General features: G+C 35.1%; 1 protein-coding gene across 1 annotated transcript; it reads right to left on the bottom strand.

Annotated features, from left to right (window-relative positions):
- Positions 1–1,325: 1,325 nt before the first annotated feature.
- LOC118671379 (ATP-binding cassette sub-family A member 8-B-like) lies at positions 1,326–15,224 on the bottom strand. The gene is made up of 13 exons (XM_036339507.1): positions 15,211–15,224; positions 15,023–15,081; positions 14,200–14,310; positions 13,244–13,419; positions 12,644–12,763; positions 12,262–12,400; positions 10,238–10,357; positions 8,264–8,462; positions 6,468–6,634; positions 3,875–4,008; positions 3,198–3,335; positions 2,680–2,784; positions 1,326–1,619 (listed from the first exon to the last, which is right to left on the bottom strand). The coding sequence occupies exons 1-13, from the start codon at positions 15,222–15,224 to the stop codon at positions 1,341–1,343; spliced, it is 1,761 nt and encodes a 586-aa protein (XP_036195400.1). The 3' UTR covers positions 1,326–1,340.
- Positions 15,225–16,773: the final 1,549 nt, after the last annotated feature.

Raw genomic sequence — 16,773 nt, 5'->3', positions numbered from 1 at the left:
TTGAGCCCATCATTTAAGGCCAGTCATGGTTCCAACCATTATGTTCACCACAACTAGGACAGACTCAGGCTGCAGCCTGTTTTCTACCCATATTCATTTCAGATTATTACCAGTAGTTAGGACTTATTCTAGTATAGACACTCTGCCCTTTGGGTTTCTGTTCCTCCACTCTTTTCGATTTGTATCATCATTCTTCTCCAAAAGTTGAAATCTTACTCTTCCTCAGGTTTCACTTCCTGAAGGAAATCTCTGTTCTCATTTTTATGAATGACTGTCTCCCTTTTCTGGTTTTCATAGACCTCTTTATTACTTAGTTGTGTTAGAATATATATATATATATATATATATATATATATATATATATATATATATATATATTTCAGAGAGAAAGGGACAGGGAGAGAGAGATAGAAACATCAACAATGAGAGAGAATCACTGATTGGCTGCTTCCTGCACACCCCCATAACCTGGGCATGTGCCCTTGACCAGAATGGAACCTAGGACCCTTCAGTCTGCAGGCCAACGCTCTATTCACTGAGCCAAACCAGATAGGGTGGTTGTGTTAGACTTTTAAAGATGGATGGTATCTCGGTAACTTTTGCTTTATTAATGTTTTAGGAATTGGCTGTTTATTCATCTATTTAACATTGAGCACTCTTTCAGTGTTAAAACTGTTGACGACAGGAAATTAGAATAGATGCTTATAGATTACATATATTTTTCCTCCTAATTTAGATAAATTAAGTGTCGCTTTATGGAATTCTTAGTAGAGAGTTGGAGAAGTTGCTTCTAGTTTTAACTAAGATGTTTACAGTATTTGCATAGCGTCACGGAGAACTTTGGGGTTATTTCCTTTTCAGTAAAAAGAAAATACAGATGGTTTCCAGGTTTCCTTCTGTTAAATATTTTATGCTGAGAAAAAATGTGGCCACTTTTCAAGAAAGACAGGGTAGAAATAGGGAGAGGAAAAGAGGCAGATTTTGAAGAGGATCCATATCTAAGGCAGAAAACTTTAAATATGTTAGACTCTCATCTTAACGTATTTTACCAAGGGAAAATTTAAACTACTGTCTCAGAATCATACATTACATGTATAAAATACGTGTTCAAAAGAAACATACTTACAACAAAGTAGACCAAAGACCAAATGCCACTATTTTTTCTCCCCTTGCGAAAAATGAACGAAATTACATACGTAAAGAAAACAAGGGATGGTACAGAACAAACAGCACATGGGATCTGAAATAAACAGAAGTGCTGCATTTTAGTTAAAGACAAATGTAATCTAAGAAAACATTTAAGATTCAAAACATCGGCACAGCACCAGGTCTTATAGTTATTAATAATTTATGACCATTTGACTATCAATGAAAACAGTTTGCATTTTCAACGTTTCTAACCATGTCATACAATGATAATTTATTCGATGAATGTTGTAACTTACATACATAACCGGATTTACAAATGCAATTATGGAATCTCCGGGGCTTAAAATAATGTCCAACAAATATATTAGAAGGAACATCAGCCAGTATAGTGGGACGTCCACCAACGCCTGCCCAAGCCAGTAAGCGGAAGGGAAGAGCCCGGAAATGCGAAGCTGGGACCACACTTTGTTCTGAGCAGGAGACAGAAAAAAATACAGATGCTATTTCAACTTGAGGTTCAAGAAAATGTGGATTATGCAAGAGAATCCCAGTTTCTCCACACCCTCACAAACTCTGTATTGTCAGTCATTTTAACATGTATTCATTTTATTTGGTGTGTAAAGGAATCTCATTGGGGTTATTTTCTGGGTTACACATGATATTACCCATCTTTCAATGGAAGCATTTTCCATCTACATATCTTCTTTGGTAAGGTATCTGTTTTATTTTAAGATTTTGCCCATCTTTGAAATTAGGTTATCTTCTATTACTGGGGTGTAAGAACTCTTTATATTGTTGACACAAATCTTTTGTTATGTATGTGCATTGTGAATATTTCTCTCCCAGCCTACAGCTTTTTATTTGCTTCTTGGTGATTTACAAAGAAGAAAAGGTTTGAACTTTGATGAAGGTTAAGATAACATTTTTTTTTTGTATGGTCTATGCTTTCTTTGTCCCAACTAAGAAATATTTGCCTACCAGAAGATCTATGATTCATTTCAAAATAATTTTGTGTATAGTGAGAATTGAGTGTCGAGAAAATGTTTTTCATAACAGTATCAAGTTCTTTCCATACAATTTTCTGAAAAGACTAACCTTACCCCATTTGAATTCCCTGGCAGTTTTATTGAAAATCCATTGGTGACATATGTGTGGGTTTATATCTGAAATGTCTATTCATTTCATATATTTATATGATTATCCTTACTTAATACAACACATTTTTATTTACTATCACTGTAGTAAGCCTTGCAGTCAGAAGCATAAATCTTCCAATTTTGTTTTTCTTTTTCAAAGTTATTTTACTTTCAGTTATTTGCGTACTCATATAAATTTTGGAATCATTCTGTAGACTCTATTTATTTATCCATGCATTTATATTTCCACTTATAAAACTTCCTTTTATCTTTACAACTTAGGATTTTTGTCTGAATTGGCTGCTCAAGCAAACGTGTATAAATCTCCTCTTGAAAAATCCTGTAATTATATTACCTTCAACATGTAAGGGAAGTTTCAGTTACTCATCGTTACCTTATAATCATCCATGCTGCTCATGGCAATGTAAGGAGCACAACTGGATGACAAAAACAGGCAGAGCAAGGAAGGCGTCATGAAGAAAAATGGATTATCCAGATTCTTTTGAAAAGGCAAAGAATATAATGAGTTGCATGAACAAATTTGAAATTCATTTAAAAAATATTAAACAGACTATGTATAACCCTGCCTTACTTCCCTTTTGCTACCAAACTCTTGACTATCTATCCAGTCTGGAAGCTTGATTTCTGGCTTGAAACCCACATGCATGAATAAGGAAAGTGCCAGTCACAGGACTGCAGGATTTGACTTTCATTTCTTCACGTTCTCTTTGAAAATATAGTTTGTTAGTTTTAAAAAATGTCGAAGTTCTGAAAAATTACATTGATTTCCCAAAGCCACAGAACTTGCATGAATCCAAACGCTAATTTGCCCTGCAGATGTTTACTCAATAAAAATAAAATCCCAGCCACCCAGGAGATGCCTGATGAGGGAGTCATAGAGTACATACTCACCAGCATAGACGTACTTTTCCCAGTTTGAATATGTGCTGATGGTTTAACCACTCTAAGCAGCCCATTACTAATAATATCCATAAGAACTGGGAAGCAATTCAGTCTCTTGGTATTGCATGCTAATGAAAATGTGTAATTCTAAAATAGAAAAAGCAAGGTTATAAATTCTCAGAGATCTTCATTTTTTCCCTAAAGAAATAAAATTCAATACTTTAATTAAAAATCATGTTTTAAAACAGTGTTAAATAATCTGAACAAAAACAAACATTGTGTTAAATAAGCCGAAACATGTATATAGGCAGTATCTGGCTTTCAGGACACCAGGTGTCTGGCTTACAGTAGAATCAAATATTATTATTGTTTAAGATTAAAACAGAAGTTTCAGCATATATGTATTAGAAAATCCTTGGGAGGAAATACATACTTTTCGGATTTAAATATGTTCTTGACAGTGGGTATTGTATGGTATTTATTTTGCTAATATACACAGTGTGTGGTAGACAGTGACTGATATATGAATTATTTATCATACTAATGACTATGATTAACTAAGTAATGAAAGAAGTACCCTTGCATTTGTTTTTCATTTTGTTTCCTAAATTGAAGGCTGGAGTATATTGATAGTTTATTAGCTTTGCACACCTGTAGGATAATTTCTTAAATGGAGACCAGCATACCTTGTCATGACCAGACACTATGATGGCTCCATTATAAGATGTATCGTCTACGCCATTTCTATTTCCAGATGCATCCACTTCCAAAGCTATGTTTTGAAGCTCCACGGAATGTATGAAGTCATCAATGCTTGCCCCTAAATTGTAGTTTAATGTATTAGGTATCTCAAAACAAAGAAAATCAACGTCAACTAGTGCAGTGAAATGAAAATTAATGACCTTATGTAATATTTACTGTAATATGGACTGTTAGGATATCTTTCCACATAATAACATGCCTGCTATTGTGAAATTATAAATCTACTCACTTTGATGGATTTTACTTTATAATATATTTATTCACTATGATCACTGCTATATGGTGCATATGGAATTGATTGTTTTCCAAGAAGATTTCATTGAGTAGCTATACCAATATGTTTTTAATGACATAGATAATCTCTACTAATAAATCACCAAATTGGCTAAATCTCACTTCACTATCACTAGATTGTTAATTGATTTTCAAAATGTTTCTTGATACAGGAAGACAACTTGTTGAATGGCTATGTAAAGAGCTTCATAAACCTTCTCCCCAGAAAAACAACGATAACTTGTAAAAATTACTAAAAATCCCCAACAAGATGACATTTTTATTATCTTAAAGACATACAGAAAATGAAAAAAATATTTATTTTAAAAAAAATCTACTAAATCTGTGTAAGAACACTAAGAAACTGTGACAAAGGCCTATACCTTCACAACTCTTTCTTGATCAGCATAACAAAAACTCCCCTCTGAATGGGTTAGAGAAGGATTCAGGGATTCTACCTACTCAAACCCAGTCTGTAGTGTCTTCCAGGGAGGAACTGTGATGAGGATGATTGAGAACCACTTGTCCGTAAATTAGAGCTTCTCCCTTATGGGTAAGAAGAGAACTCCAGATCTCTCAGCCCCCTATTTCTGGTGGTCTCAAGCTTCTGCAACATGAAGCTGGAGGAAATGGGAAAGTTTGGTGGCCTGACCCTCCCAAGAAGATAACTGGATATCTATTGAAGTTGCATCCCTTCCTCACACCACACACAAAAATGAACTCAAAATCCATCACAGACTCAAAATGTAAGAACTAAAAGTATAAGAGCCTTAGAAGAAAATACAGGAGTAAATGTTTATGATCTTGCATTAGGCAAAGCCTACTTAAATATATCATCAAAAGCACAGGCAAGGGGAAAAATAAGTTGGACTTCATAAAAACTAAAACATTATGCCTCAAAGGATACCAATAACAAAGTGAAAAGATAATCTACAGGATGAAATAAGATATTTGCAAGACATTTACAGTTGATTCTTATTATTCACAGTAGTTATGTACTTACTTCTATAAAGTCACTAGAAAGTTATCCTACATACTGAATTAGTGAATACTGGATCAGTGCTTATAGGGGAAACGCAGGTTTAGCCTCTGGTCTCTGTAAGCCTCTGGTCTTTAACCAACCAGTGCATTGTTTTATTTTATGTATGTTTCTGTATATTCATTGTTGATTCATTAACCTTGATCTCCCAGCCAACAGCACTATAATGCATGCCTGCACAAAACTAACCTAACACACATATTTTCTTTGTAAGGTACATCACAGCCTTCTTTACTTAGGAACATAAAATAGCACTTCAGCACTACAATTGGGGGTATATTATTTATTTTTTAATAATTTTTTTTTTTGTATAGAAATTAGAATCCTCAAAAAATGCTAGTGCAAATGTAATTAATGCAGTCACTTTAAAAAATAATTTGACAGTTCCTTAAAAGATAAAATATAATCACTATATAATACAACAATTCTACTCTAGGTTTATATCCGAAAGAAATGAGTAAAATCACATTCACTTAAAAAGCTAGTACATGGATGTTTATAGCAGCATTATTCATAATTGCAAATTATTGAAAAAACCAACCAAAATACACCCCTCTGATGAATAATAAAATGTGGTATATCCATTCAATAGAACATTATTCAACAATTTAAAAAATGGAGTATTGACACGTGTTACAACATAGATGAACTTTGAAAACATTCTAAGTGAATAAAGTCAGTCAGAAAAGATCATACTTATAGTGTATGGACCTACTCATATTAAATGTCTAGAGTAGCAAATCCATAGAAATAGAAAATAAATTTGTGATTGATCAGAGCTGGGGCATAGTGAATAAAAATAATTACTAATGATATGGGATTTCTTTTTGAGATGACAACATTCTAAGATGAATTGTATTGAAGATTATATGATTCTGTGAATACACTAACAGCCATTAAACTGCACATTTTAAATGAATAAATATGGCATTTGAATTATATCTTAAGCAATTAAAATGTGATTTGTGGTATAAACATTTTTATTTTGCAAAATGTCATCAGATCATTTATTTTTCCTTGACAAATACTTTCTTAATTCCTGCTCTATTTTGGGCTTGTATATTCATCATCCCCAACCTTCATAAATTGTTTTGAACACCTGCTGAAGAAGCAAAAAGCTCATTTTTTTCTCTCATGTTTATGTTGTCTAAATAATACTCTGAACAGTGAATGTATTGGAGAAGAATTATTCACCACATTATTACCTGTATTATTGATGATTAATAATTGAGTGAGAGGATCATGTGGTGGTTGTCCAGGAGAAAGGAAGTATAAATGGGGAGAAAGTTCCCATGTGTAACTGACATCATATGTTTTTGAGATGATGAAGTCCCACAGAACAGGAATAAATCCGATTCCTAGAACCAATAGCCTACACAGAAGAAAATAGCCAGTGTGAATGCACAGTCATGTCCTAACCTTTTAAAACAGTCTAGGCAGATTCTAATCAAATGAGACCAAGAAATTACAAAAACTAAACATATAGCCTTCTGGCTCAGTTACTGAGGACCGTGTCTTTTCCTATCTCTAAATTAGAGATGAAAATTGTAGATTTATCCTTTTGTTCATTTCTCTCGTTCCGCTCTGGCCATGAGCTACCACGTACAATTTCATGGGACATGTGTCCTTTAACTCTGTGTCTAGATTCTGCCTCTTCCTATAATTCCAGTGTGCTGTTCATTCACCAACACTTTATACTCAATTTTCTTCATGGCCAATCCTCTTCACTTAGTCCTGTGATGATTGCATGGTTTCTTGAATCTCCAGGCTCAAATTTTCAATTATTTTTTACTCTTTATTTTCCTGTGCTCTCCATTTTAGATAAGTTGAAAATGTTTTATTATATTTTCATGATATCTTATTTTATAAACTTTCTTCATTTTTAATTTCCAATTTTATGAAATATCCTGTTGCAATTCTTGCTAAAGGAATGGCATCTCTTGAGACACCGTTATATGGTGTTGCCAGATTAAGCTTAAAGATTTTGTTAAATCAGTTCATCTCCTAGTCAAATATTCTCAATGAATTCTCATTACTTATTTATTTAGCAAGTACTTATTGAGATTCTATTATGTGCCAACCCAACTATTTCTTGGATGCTTAATGCACATATTCATAGACAAGGTACTGATTGATACCCATGGACACCAGGGTTCTACTGAGAGGTGACATGATTATAAGGAGCAGGGATGGTGTCCATTATGCACGCAGTATGTATGGAGAGTGAGCTACCATCACTAAAGAGGGCTGGAGGGAAGTTAGGACATCTAGGTTAGAGCAAGTAGGACATAATGGGAGAGTCAGGACTGCTAGGGCTATGTCAGTAGCATGACTAGATAACAACTAAAATGAGACATTGGCATATGGACACTGGAAATAAGGTCTACATCCCAATGTTTCTGTCATCTGCCATAGAAAATCTAAAGGAGAGCAAATAGTCTAGCAGGTTTGACTCAGTTAATAGAGAGTCAGCCCGCAGACTAAAGGGCCCCGGGTTCCATTCTGGTCAAGGGCATGTACCTCGGTTGCAAGCTTGACCCCTGGTTGGGGAGAGTGCCGAAGGCAACCAATTGATGTGTCTCTCTCACATTGATGTTTCTCTCTCTCTCTCTCTCTCTCTCTCTCTCTCTCTCTCTCTCTCTCTCTCTCTCTCTCCTACTCCCTTTCATTCTCTCTAAAATCAATAGAAACATATCCTCAGGTGAGGATTAACAAAAACACACACCAAAAAACCCAAAATAAAAAAGGAGAGCAAATATTACACAAAAACTTACATTCATTGAACTCTTCCCCTAAAATTGGCTCTAAGATCATATAAATTCCACTTGCTAGTCAGCCAGTAGATAAAAACTAGGCCCATGAACTAGATTGAGGTTTATACTTTATCCAGTTTTGCAGATGCAGACATTTATTTTTATTTTTGTTTGTTATTTCTTGTTTTTAGGCCTTAATATTTTTTAATGCACCGACTGACCAAAAGCTATGGCACTCTAATACTCACAGTGATAAAAGAGATTTTCTTTCATGCTTTAGCTTTAATATGCGGACCCTTGCAATTGCACAGATTTGCTGTCTCCACAGAGCCATGCCACCTACTGTTTCTTTCATCTCACTAAGTGAAGAGAGAACTTGTTCCATCTCAACAAGTCTTTCTGTGTCTCCAGCTCCTTCTGCTTGTACTTCCCCAGATGTGGCAATACCTGCCAAACGCAAAATAAGTAATGCATAAAAAGTCCACTTCGGATGGACTTTATTGAGCTTACTATAGGCATTTGTTGTACTGAGGACATCACAGAGAACATCCCCTCATACTGTAGGCACTTGAACAAAAGGACCAGAAAGAAAATCTTATATGGACACAGACAATATGTTAAAGAGGTTAAGATAAGTATGCAAGATCATCATAGTACCTAGGTGTGACTTGGAAACTTGGTAAAGGAAACAATTATCTTAGGTGCTCACCTAGAGAAACAAGTTACAAGTTGACATGCTACAAACTAGGGGGTTAAGTGTAAATTAAACCTAACTATAGCAACAACCACATTAAAAATAATGGACTAAACATGCCACTATAAGAAACGTTGTAAAATGTCTCAATAAGCAAAATTCAACTATATGCTGTTTATAAGAAATGCATTTTAAATGAAAAGCACAAACAGGTTGAAAAAAATTTTGAAGTCATAAATTACATTAAAATGAAAGCAATCTATAATAATAAAAGCATGATATGCAAATCAACCAAATGGCTGAACAGTGAAATGATCATCCAGTCCACCTTCTGGATGACCTTCCGGACTAAGCCGGGGCTGTGAGGGCCGAGGCAGCCAGCGCTGTGAAGGCCTACTCTTGCACGAATTTTGTGCTTCGGGCCTCTAGTTGTATTAATATTAGACAAATTGGGCTTTAGTATATAGAGAAAGGGACAGAAAGCATAGTTGAAGAAATAGTGGCTAAAATCTTCCCAATTGTGATGAAAAACTCTAATCTACAAGTATAGGAAGCTCAACAAATACCACATAGGATAGGCCAGTGGTCGGCAAACTGAGGCTAAGCAAACCGCGGCTCAGCAAACCGCAGCTCGCGAGCCACATGCGGCTCTTTGGCCCCTTCAGTGTGGCTCTTCCGCAAAATACTGACTCTTCCACAAAATACAGACTTCTGTGTATGGGCCACAAAGTTTCAATCGCACTGTATGTGCGTGCCCACACGTGGTATTTTGTGGAAGAGCCACACTGAAGGGGCCAAAGAGCCGCCTGTGGCTCACGAGCCACGGTTTGCCGACCACGGGGATAGACAGAAGGAGGTCCACATCTAAAGACATCATAGTTGAATTCTCAAAGCCAAAGACAGAAAGCATCAGGAGAAAAACAACTCATCATACATAGAAATCCTCAATTCAGAAACCATGGAGACCAACAGTCAGCGTGATGTCACATTCAAAGTGCTTGGAGAGAGATTTAGAATAAGTGTTTTGTCTGAAATTGCTCTTTGAAAATGGGATACGATGAGGGCTATGAGCCTTGGGTAGAAGTAAATGGACCGTTTTTAATATCAAGGCAATATTGGCAATGGAGGTAACAAAAGTGACAGCGATGCACTTCACCTTAATATATTCTTGTCCAAGAATGGCCTTAATCATGAAACCCCACATATTGTAATCATGTTATTGAATGATATTATTGGAATGGTGTCTTCTTTTTTTTTTAGTTTTTTATTTATTGATCTTTAGAGAGAAGGGGAAGGAGAGAGAGAGAGAGAGAGAGAGAGAGAGAGGTGTTCTTCCACTTATGCATTCATTGGTTGATTTTTGTATGTACCCTGACTAGGGATCCATCCTGCAATCTTGGTGTATTGAGATGATGATCTAAGCAACTGAGATGCTCAGCCAGGGCCTGGAATGGTGTCTTCTTGAAGTATATAGTGGACCAGGTGTTATGAAAACACTTACATGATCATTTTCATGCATTTTATTTACCTGGTTCATCAACAGTTGATTTTCCTTCTAGTTTCAGGAACACCTCATTCAAGGTTGTCAATGAAACACCATAATTTTCAATTCCCAGGTCAGGAGAGAGATCAAGGTTCTCATAAAGTTCTAAAAACACATACACAATAGCAAATCAAAACAAGCATAGTGTATCAATTAGAATATAATATTTCCCACTGTAGATAAAAGTCTAGTTATTGTTACCTCATGTTTTAAATACCTGAACACATTGTACTACTATGCTCTTAATAAACGTTAGTTACAGTAATTATCATAGATATTATTTTTATGAATAACAGTTAAGTACTTCATTTCTTGGTATTCTTAGACATTACCTGGAAATTTATTTGTTCTTTCCAAGGGCAATGTATAGACAAGTTTTCCTTCACTTTTTGCTGATAATTTGGCATCAGGGATGTGCTTTGTAACAATGGATGTTATTTTTTCTTGAACACACATATCATTCAACTGAAAACTGGTGATAAAAAATAGATCTGTGTTATCTAACATTGTCTCCAATTGCATGAAGAAAATTACTTGTCTCTAGGAGACAAAGAAAAATCACATAAAATCTAATGCAAGAAATAGGTCACCCAAACATGAAATAAGAGGTCGAAAAATCAGATTATATATAGTGCCGACCTCCTAAAGTAAAAGATTTAACTACAATAACGTCAAGCATCTTATTTTCAAATCAATCAATAAATAACAGAATATGTTACTATCTAAAAATAGTAATAAAAATAAAGTGAAGAGGATGGACAGGAGAGAAAGAACAAGAGGGAAGAGGAGGAGCCAGGGGAAAGAGAAGAAACAAGGAGTCTGCTTAAGAGGCTGTTAAAACCCTGGGTGAGAGATGATGAGGTTGTGAAATACAATGTCAGTTGAGAAAGTTCCCTTAATACATACCTTTCTTACCAAATAATGTGTTGTGGATATATTTATCTAAACTTTTTGTTATCTTATATCCTTTTTAAAAATATTTTTATTGATTAAGTTATTACATATGTGTCCTTATACCCACATTATCCCCCATTTATCTTATGTTCTCAATCTCTAAAATCTGCCAATCAATAACTCATATACTCATACTATATACTCCATATATCTGTATCTGTATAACTCTATCTCTAATCTCTCTCTATATCTGGCTATACATCTCCTTATTTTTAGTTGTGTATATGTGTATATGTGTATACATCAACATCTGTATATAATAATCAAAGGTTTCCTTGTGTGCTGTGATGTGTTGCTCCAAGCATCATGTCTTGCTTTAGCCCATTTCTCATTCTCCAGCCTCCTCAAGTGGCCATACCTTAAATGATACCCAATCCCCCATTTCTTCTTTAGAAACAGACTTGAGCCTGCACACTTCAGCTTCCCTTTGGAGAGAAACACTTTCCTGTCTGAAAGGGAAGAAGCAAAGAAGAAAGTTTTTCAAGAAGTTGACCGTTCTTTCCCCCCAAAAGATAGGTCATTGTCTGTGTGATCCAACTCTAATTCAGGAGCTTCTATATTTTCACATACAGGGCTTCATAAAAACTCATTGAAATAGACACATTTTAATCTTATTTATCTACTTTAGACTGTTGTTTTCCCTTCCAGCCAGTCATAGAGGTTTTGCAGATAAATCTTTCAATATAGAGAATCATCACATTATATATTTTAATGGACCAAACATCAAAATTGTTTGAATATTTTAAGTTGATTTCCTTCAATTTTGAGTAAAAGGACCAATGCCTTTGAATATAGACTCTTCCTTCAAAATAAGTGAGTTTCCTGGCAGATTGTACCTCCATGTAATCAAAGGATACAAAAATCCTAGGACATACATAGAAGTGGTTGGGAGTAAGATTCTTGGGCCAGTTCATATCATTGCCAGCTGTTCCAATGGCTGGTTATAGCTGGGAGACCAGGTTACACAATACAGCTGCTGAGCATATAATCCATATTTCTCAAATCTCATGAAGTTTTCATCATGATACTAAAGGAAACCAGTATCCAGTACTTACCAGCCAGGATATCAGCCTCATCCATGAACTGGGTACTGAAAATGATCACACGGTCCATTTTCCGTTCTTTCAGCAAGTTCCACACTTGATGCCTTGAAAAGGGATCCAACCCAGCAGTTGGTTCATCCAATAGGAAAATCTACAGTGGAGGGGTGTATATAAAAGGATCTTTCCAATAAAGTATATAGTTCTTCCAGAAAACACGTTGAAACCATGTTATTTATATTTCAAAGATCATTGTGGTTAGGATTTTGTTCTTATATATGATGTCCCATCATAAACATTTTATCACAGATGTCCTTTGCAAATAAAAGGTTGGAACTACTATGGAAAGTTTTAATTTTAAAAAATTTAATCCATCTCTATATTTCATCTTATTTACCTGAGGATCTCCTAAAATGGCAATCCCAAAAGTGAGTTTTCTTTTCTGTCCACCACTTAAGTTTTGAGCAAGGACGTCTTCAATACTGTCCATTTGCAGCTCCAGCACAACTCTTTGTATCTAACCAAATGACAACATTTGTGTCATGATACAAGATTCCTTTCTGTTTTTATTTTTACATGGATAAATACAAGGCAGGAAAGGGTAATGGTTAAAAGCATGCATTCTGAGCCAGATTGCCTAGGTTTGAATACCACTCCACATTAACTAGCTGCATAGTCCTGGTCAAGTTACTTGCTCTCTTAAACCTCCGTTTCCACATATGTAAAATGGGAGTAATAATAGCATCTATCTTATAGATTTGTTATGGGAAATAAATGAATTAGTATATTTAAAGCTAAGGATAACGGTTGGCATATAAATTATACATAAATGTTAGATAACCATTTAACTCAGATAAATACCTAAATTAAATTTTTTGTCCAACTTTCACACAATGACTTTGTTCAAAGATAATTTAATGAAAGCATAAAAACTCAGTGCAAATAGACTTAAAGATCTCATTTTGGCCAATATGTTAGTTCTGATATCTTTATGTACCTCTTGTTCCACTTCCTGTGGTGGAATCCCTTTTATCTTAGCAAAGAGTCTGAGATTTTCTCTTACAGTGAGGTAGTCAAATTGCACATTGGACTGCGGGCAAACTCCAGTGAGCTTGCTGATATTTTCTAGGTCAGCCATTTCTGAAAGTTTATTACTGTACACGGTGACGGAACCTATAACAAAGATTAAAAGTTAACATCAGATTATACTTAAGTTATTTTTCTAAATGAAAAGCCACGATAGAGTTATTTATTACATTCTAGATAATATGGTTTTATCTTCAAGGTTCATACAACTCAGGTATTGTGAACTTCCATTTTAGCTGTGTGGTGTATGGGGTGGGAGAAAGGTCCCTTCTGCAGTTTTTTTCCATTAAGATGTAGTCTACTTATTCTCCCCTCATAGTTAGGTGTGGTGCTATGATAAAGGGAATTTTAGCAGATGTGATATAAGCAGGGATTGCGAAGTGCCTCCACCCTGGGGTTGCCCTCTCTTTGCTTCTGGAGTCATGGATATCACTGGATGAAGACTCCCTTACTAGCTTCCTGAGGGATGTAGAAAGAGAGTTGCTGTGGTTCTAACTAGAGCCTCACATGTGTGAGTAAGGCTATGCTAAAGCGTCTGGCCCCAGCTATTTTAATCCAGACAGAAAAACCACCAGCCAACCCACAGAGTAATGAGAAATAAGCAAACATTTTTATTTTAAGCTATTAGCTTTGGGAATGCTTGTTGTGCAGCAAAAGCTAACAGATACAAGTTGGAATGCCAAAGGACCAGAAAATAAATCATGAAATAATCAAATTTCATTAAAGATTGCATACCTCTATAGAATACTATAAATTAACTTCCATTTATTTCTGGTAATCTGTGTTTGTGATTAAAGATTACAAGAACTTATTATTAACAGCTGATTTATTTGTCAGCCTGACTTTGGGGGAGAAGAACCCTCTTACCTTTGGTGGGAACAGATAACCCACTAAGAATGTTCAATAGTGTTGATTTTCCAGCTCCACTGTGACCAAGTATTGCAGTGATTTGGCCTTCATATATGTCAAATGCCAGATCTAGGAAGAAAAAAGAAAAGGAAAGACGGCTGGGAGAAAGGAAGGAAGGAAAAGAGGTAGGGAGGTAGGAAAAAAACTACAAATTTATTGTGGAGCTAAAATTTGTCTTTTTATTTCGTTGAATGGCCATGTTTTCTATATATGAATATATTAGATTGTTAAACTCAAAATAAAAATATATGCCTTTATAAATTTATATGTGCATCCTGTTTTAAAAATTTGAAATTACTTGTTTTAAAACCAAGAAACTTCTTACTAGTATACTCTTAAGTTCATTGATATTGCCTGGTATATGGCAGGTGAATGTTAATATTTATTGACTAAATAATATAAATGATACTTTAATAGTTCAGTAAATTTTTATGTGGATAAAAATCCTTTGGTGTATATGACATTTTTGCACAAAATAAAAATAGCAATATCTACAATAGCTTTAGAATTACAGAAGAAAAATATGAGTTTGTAGAAAACAACCCAGAATAGCCTTAGGCTACCTCAGTATGACACAGTATATCTTTCAAAGTCATATATAATTTGAAAACACAATCAATTTTTTCTTTTACATAGTAGAAATAATTGTTAGACAGGAAATTTTATCATATGGCTAAATAACTAATTTCAAATCTGAAATACCACTAGTAATTGTTCACCAAGTGCAAGAAACAAGAGTGAAAATCAGAAAATTATTATCAATATAATAATTAAATGTTACCTTTCAAAGCTTTTACATTATCAAGCTTTCCTTTATATTCTTTTGTAACATTTCTTATTCTAAAAAAAAAGAAGAAAAAGAGGTTTCAAGTTCTGACGATTTTCTTCAGTTGGTAATTCTATGTTTGGCTGACATGATTTATGAATCTGCCCCCTTCAGGGCATAGAAGAACTAGGAATTTATAGTACCCTTTGGAAATCATGCTTGTGTGTGCGAATCAGGTAGAGTATTTTTCCCTAGCCTTGGCTGCACATAGCTTCACCTGCAAAAAAAAAATTTAATATGTTTTATTGATGTCAGAGAAGAAGAGAGAGGGAGTGAGAGATAGAAACATCAAAGAGGAGAGAGAATTACTGATTATCTGCTATTGCACCCCACACTCTGGAGACTGTGTACCCAACTCAGGCATGTACCCTGACTGGGAATAGAACAATGACCTCCTGGTTCATAGATCAAAATTCAACCACAGAGCCACGCAGGCTGGGCCACGTGCCAAATTTTAAAGTTTCCCTATGCTTGGAACACATCACCAGAAAATATTATTCCAACGACTGAGGTGGAACCTTACATTACTATTGAAAACTAGGATCATCTCTAAGTTGCAAAGCCAAAGAAGCTAGACCAAGAGGTAACACAGGCAGCCTTTCCTAAAGGGCTCATTGTGAACTACTGACTCAGGCTGGAGATACCTTTGGTTAATTTGAGTCAAGGTCAGGGTGGAGTAAGGGAGAGAGGCAAAGATCATAACAGTGAGAGCAGTGGGTTTTACAGTCCTAACCACCTGAGCTCAACCCAGCTAGAACATTTAGTAGCTGTTACCTTAGCCAATGTACATTATGCTGGGTAAATTTTGGCTTTTGTAACCTAAAAATTTGGAGTGCTTTAGGGCTGTGTTGAAGGATGAGTAAAGTATTTCATCTTGCGTGCATAGTGCTTGGTAAGTATTCAGTAAACATCAGATGATATTGGTTTATGATGATGATTATGGTAATAGAAAGGAATGGAATTAGCATGCTGGGTGCTATTATAGATCTGGAATCCTAGGCATTTTACCTATTTTATTTTATCAGGTACATATCCATAAACTGCATCAAATTTATGTTTCTTATTTTGTCATGTATTCATCAATCCAGGTTCCATTCATATAGAACTGTTTAGATTTTCTCATTTCTGTTTTAATCCCATTTTACCATCAATCTACATAGTCCTTATAGTTGAGTGAGCTGCTAAAGAGATAGAAAAATTAAAATAAACATATGAACACATCAACTATAGTCATTGCTTTGCTCCCAGTTGATCTGCTGGAGGTTAAACCTAGTTTAGGTCACAGGACAAATATAAATATGGAAGATAAATATGGGACAGATTAAAATAAAAAATTAAATGGTTCTACAAGCTCAGTAGTCTGGAATAATCTGAGACAGGTCATAGAAGACTGACATATATGCTGGACAGATAGATGAATACAATTTGAATAGTCAGGGATGTTGAGAAATTTCTTCCTAATTTTTATTTGAAAATAAAAGTTACTAGCACGGAACAAAGCACATTCTAAAAGGCACTTCTCCCTCAATTCCCTTTGTGACTATCTCTAGGTCTTCTCTTCCTTCCTCTTCCCTACTCTTTCATCTTCTTTGAAAGGGCAATAAATAGAAAAGAGAAGTTTAAAGATTGAGAGGAAAATATAGGAATATAATAAACAAGATGGGAGCAATGTGTGAATAAATGAGTCCAGGCAAAGAAAAGAGTGA

Source organism: Myotis myotis, unplaced genomic scaffold (genome assembly GCF_014108235.1).
Source record: "Myotis myotis isolate mMyoMyo1 unplaced genomic scaffold, mMyoMyo1.p scaffold_m19_p_17, whole genome shotgun sequence".
Classification (NCBI taxonomy): Eukaryota; Metazoa; Chordata; class Mammalia; order Chiroptera; family Vespertilionidae; genus Myotis; species Myotis myotis.
The sequence above is the reverse complement of the archived record's forward strand: the minus strand, read 5'-3'. Positions and strand labels throughout refer to the sequence as shown.

Coding starts and splice junctions, on each gene's coding strand:
- LOC118671379 (XM_036339507.1), bottom strand. Junction 13,420..14,199: donor GTTATCTGTTCCCACCAAAG/GTAAGAGGGTTC, acceptor TCTTTGTTATAG/GTTCCGTCACCGTGTACAGT. Junction 1,620..2,679: donor GCAGCATGGATGATTATAAG/GTAACGATGAGT, acceptor TCTCCTGCTCAG/AACAAAGTGTGGTCCCAGCT.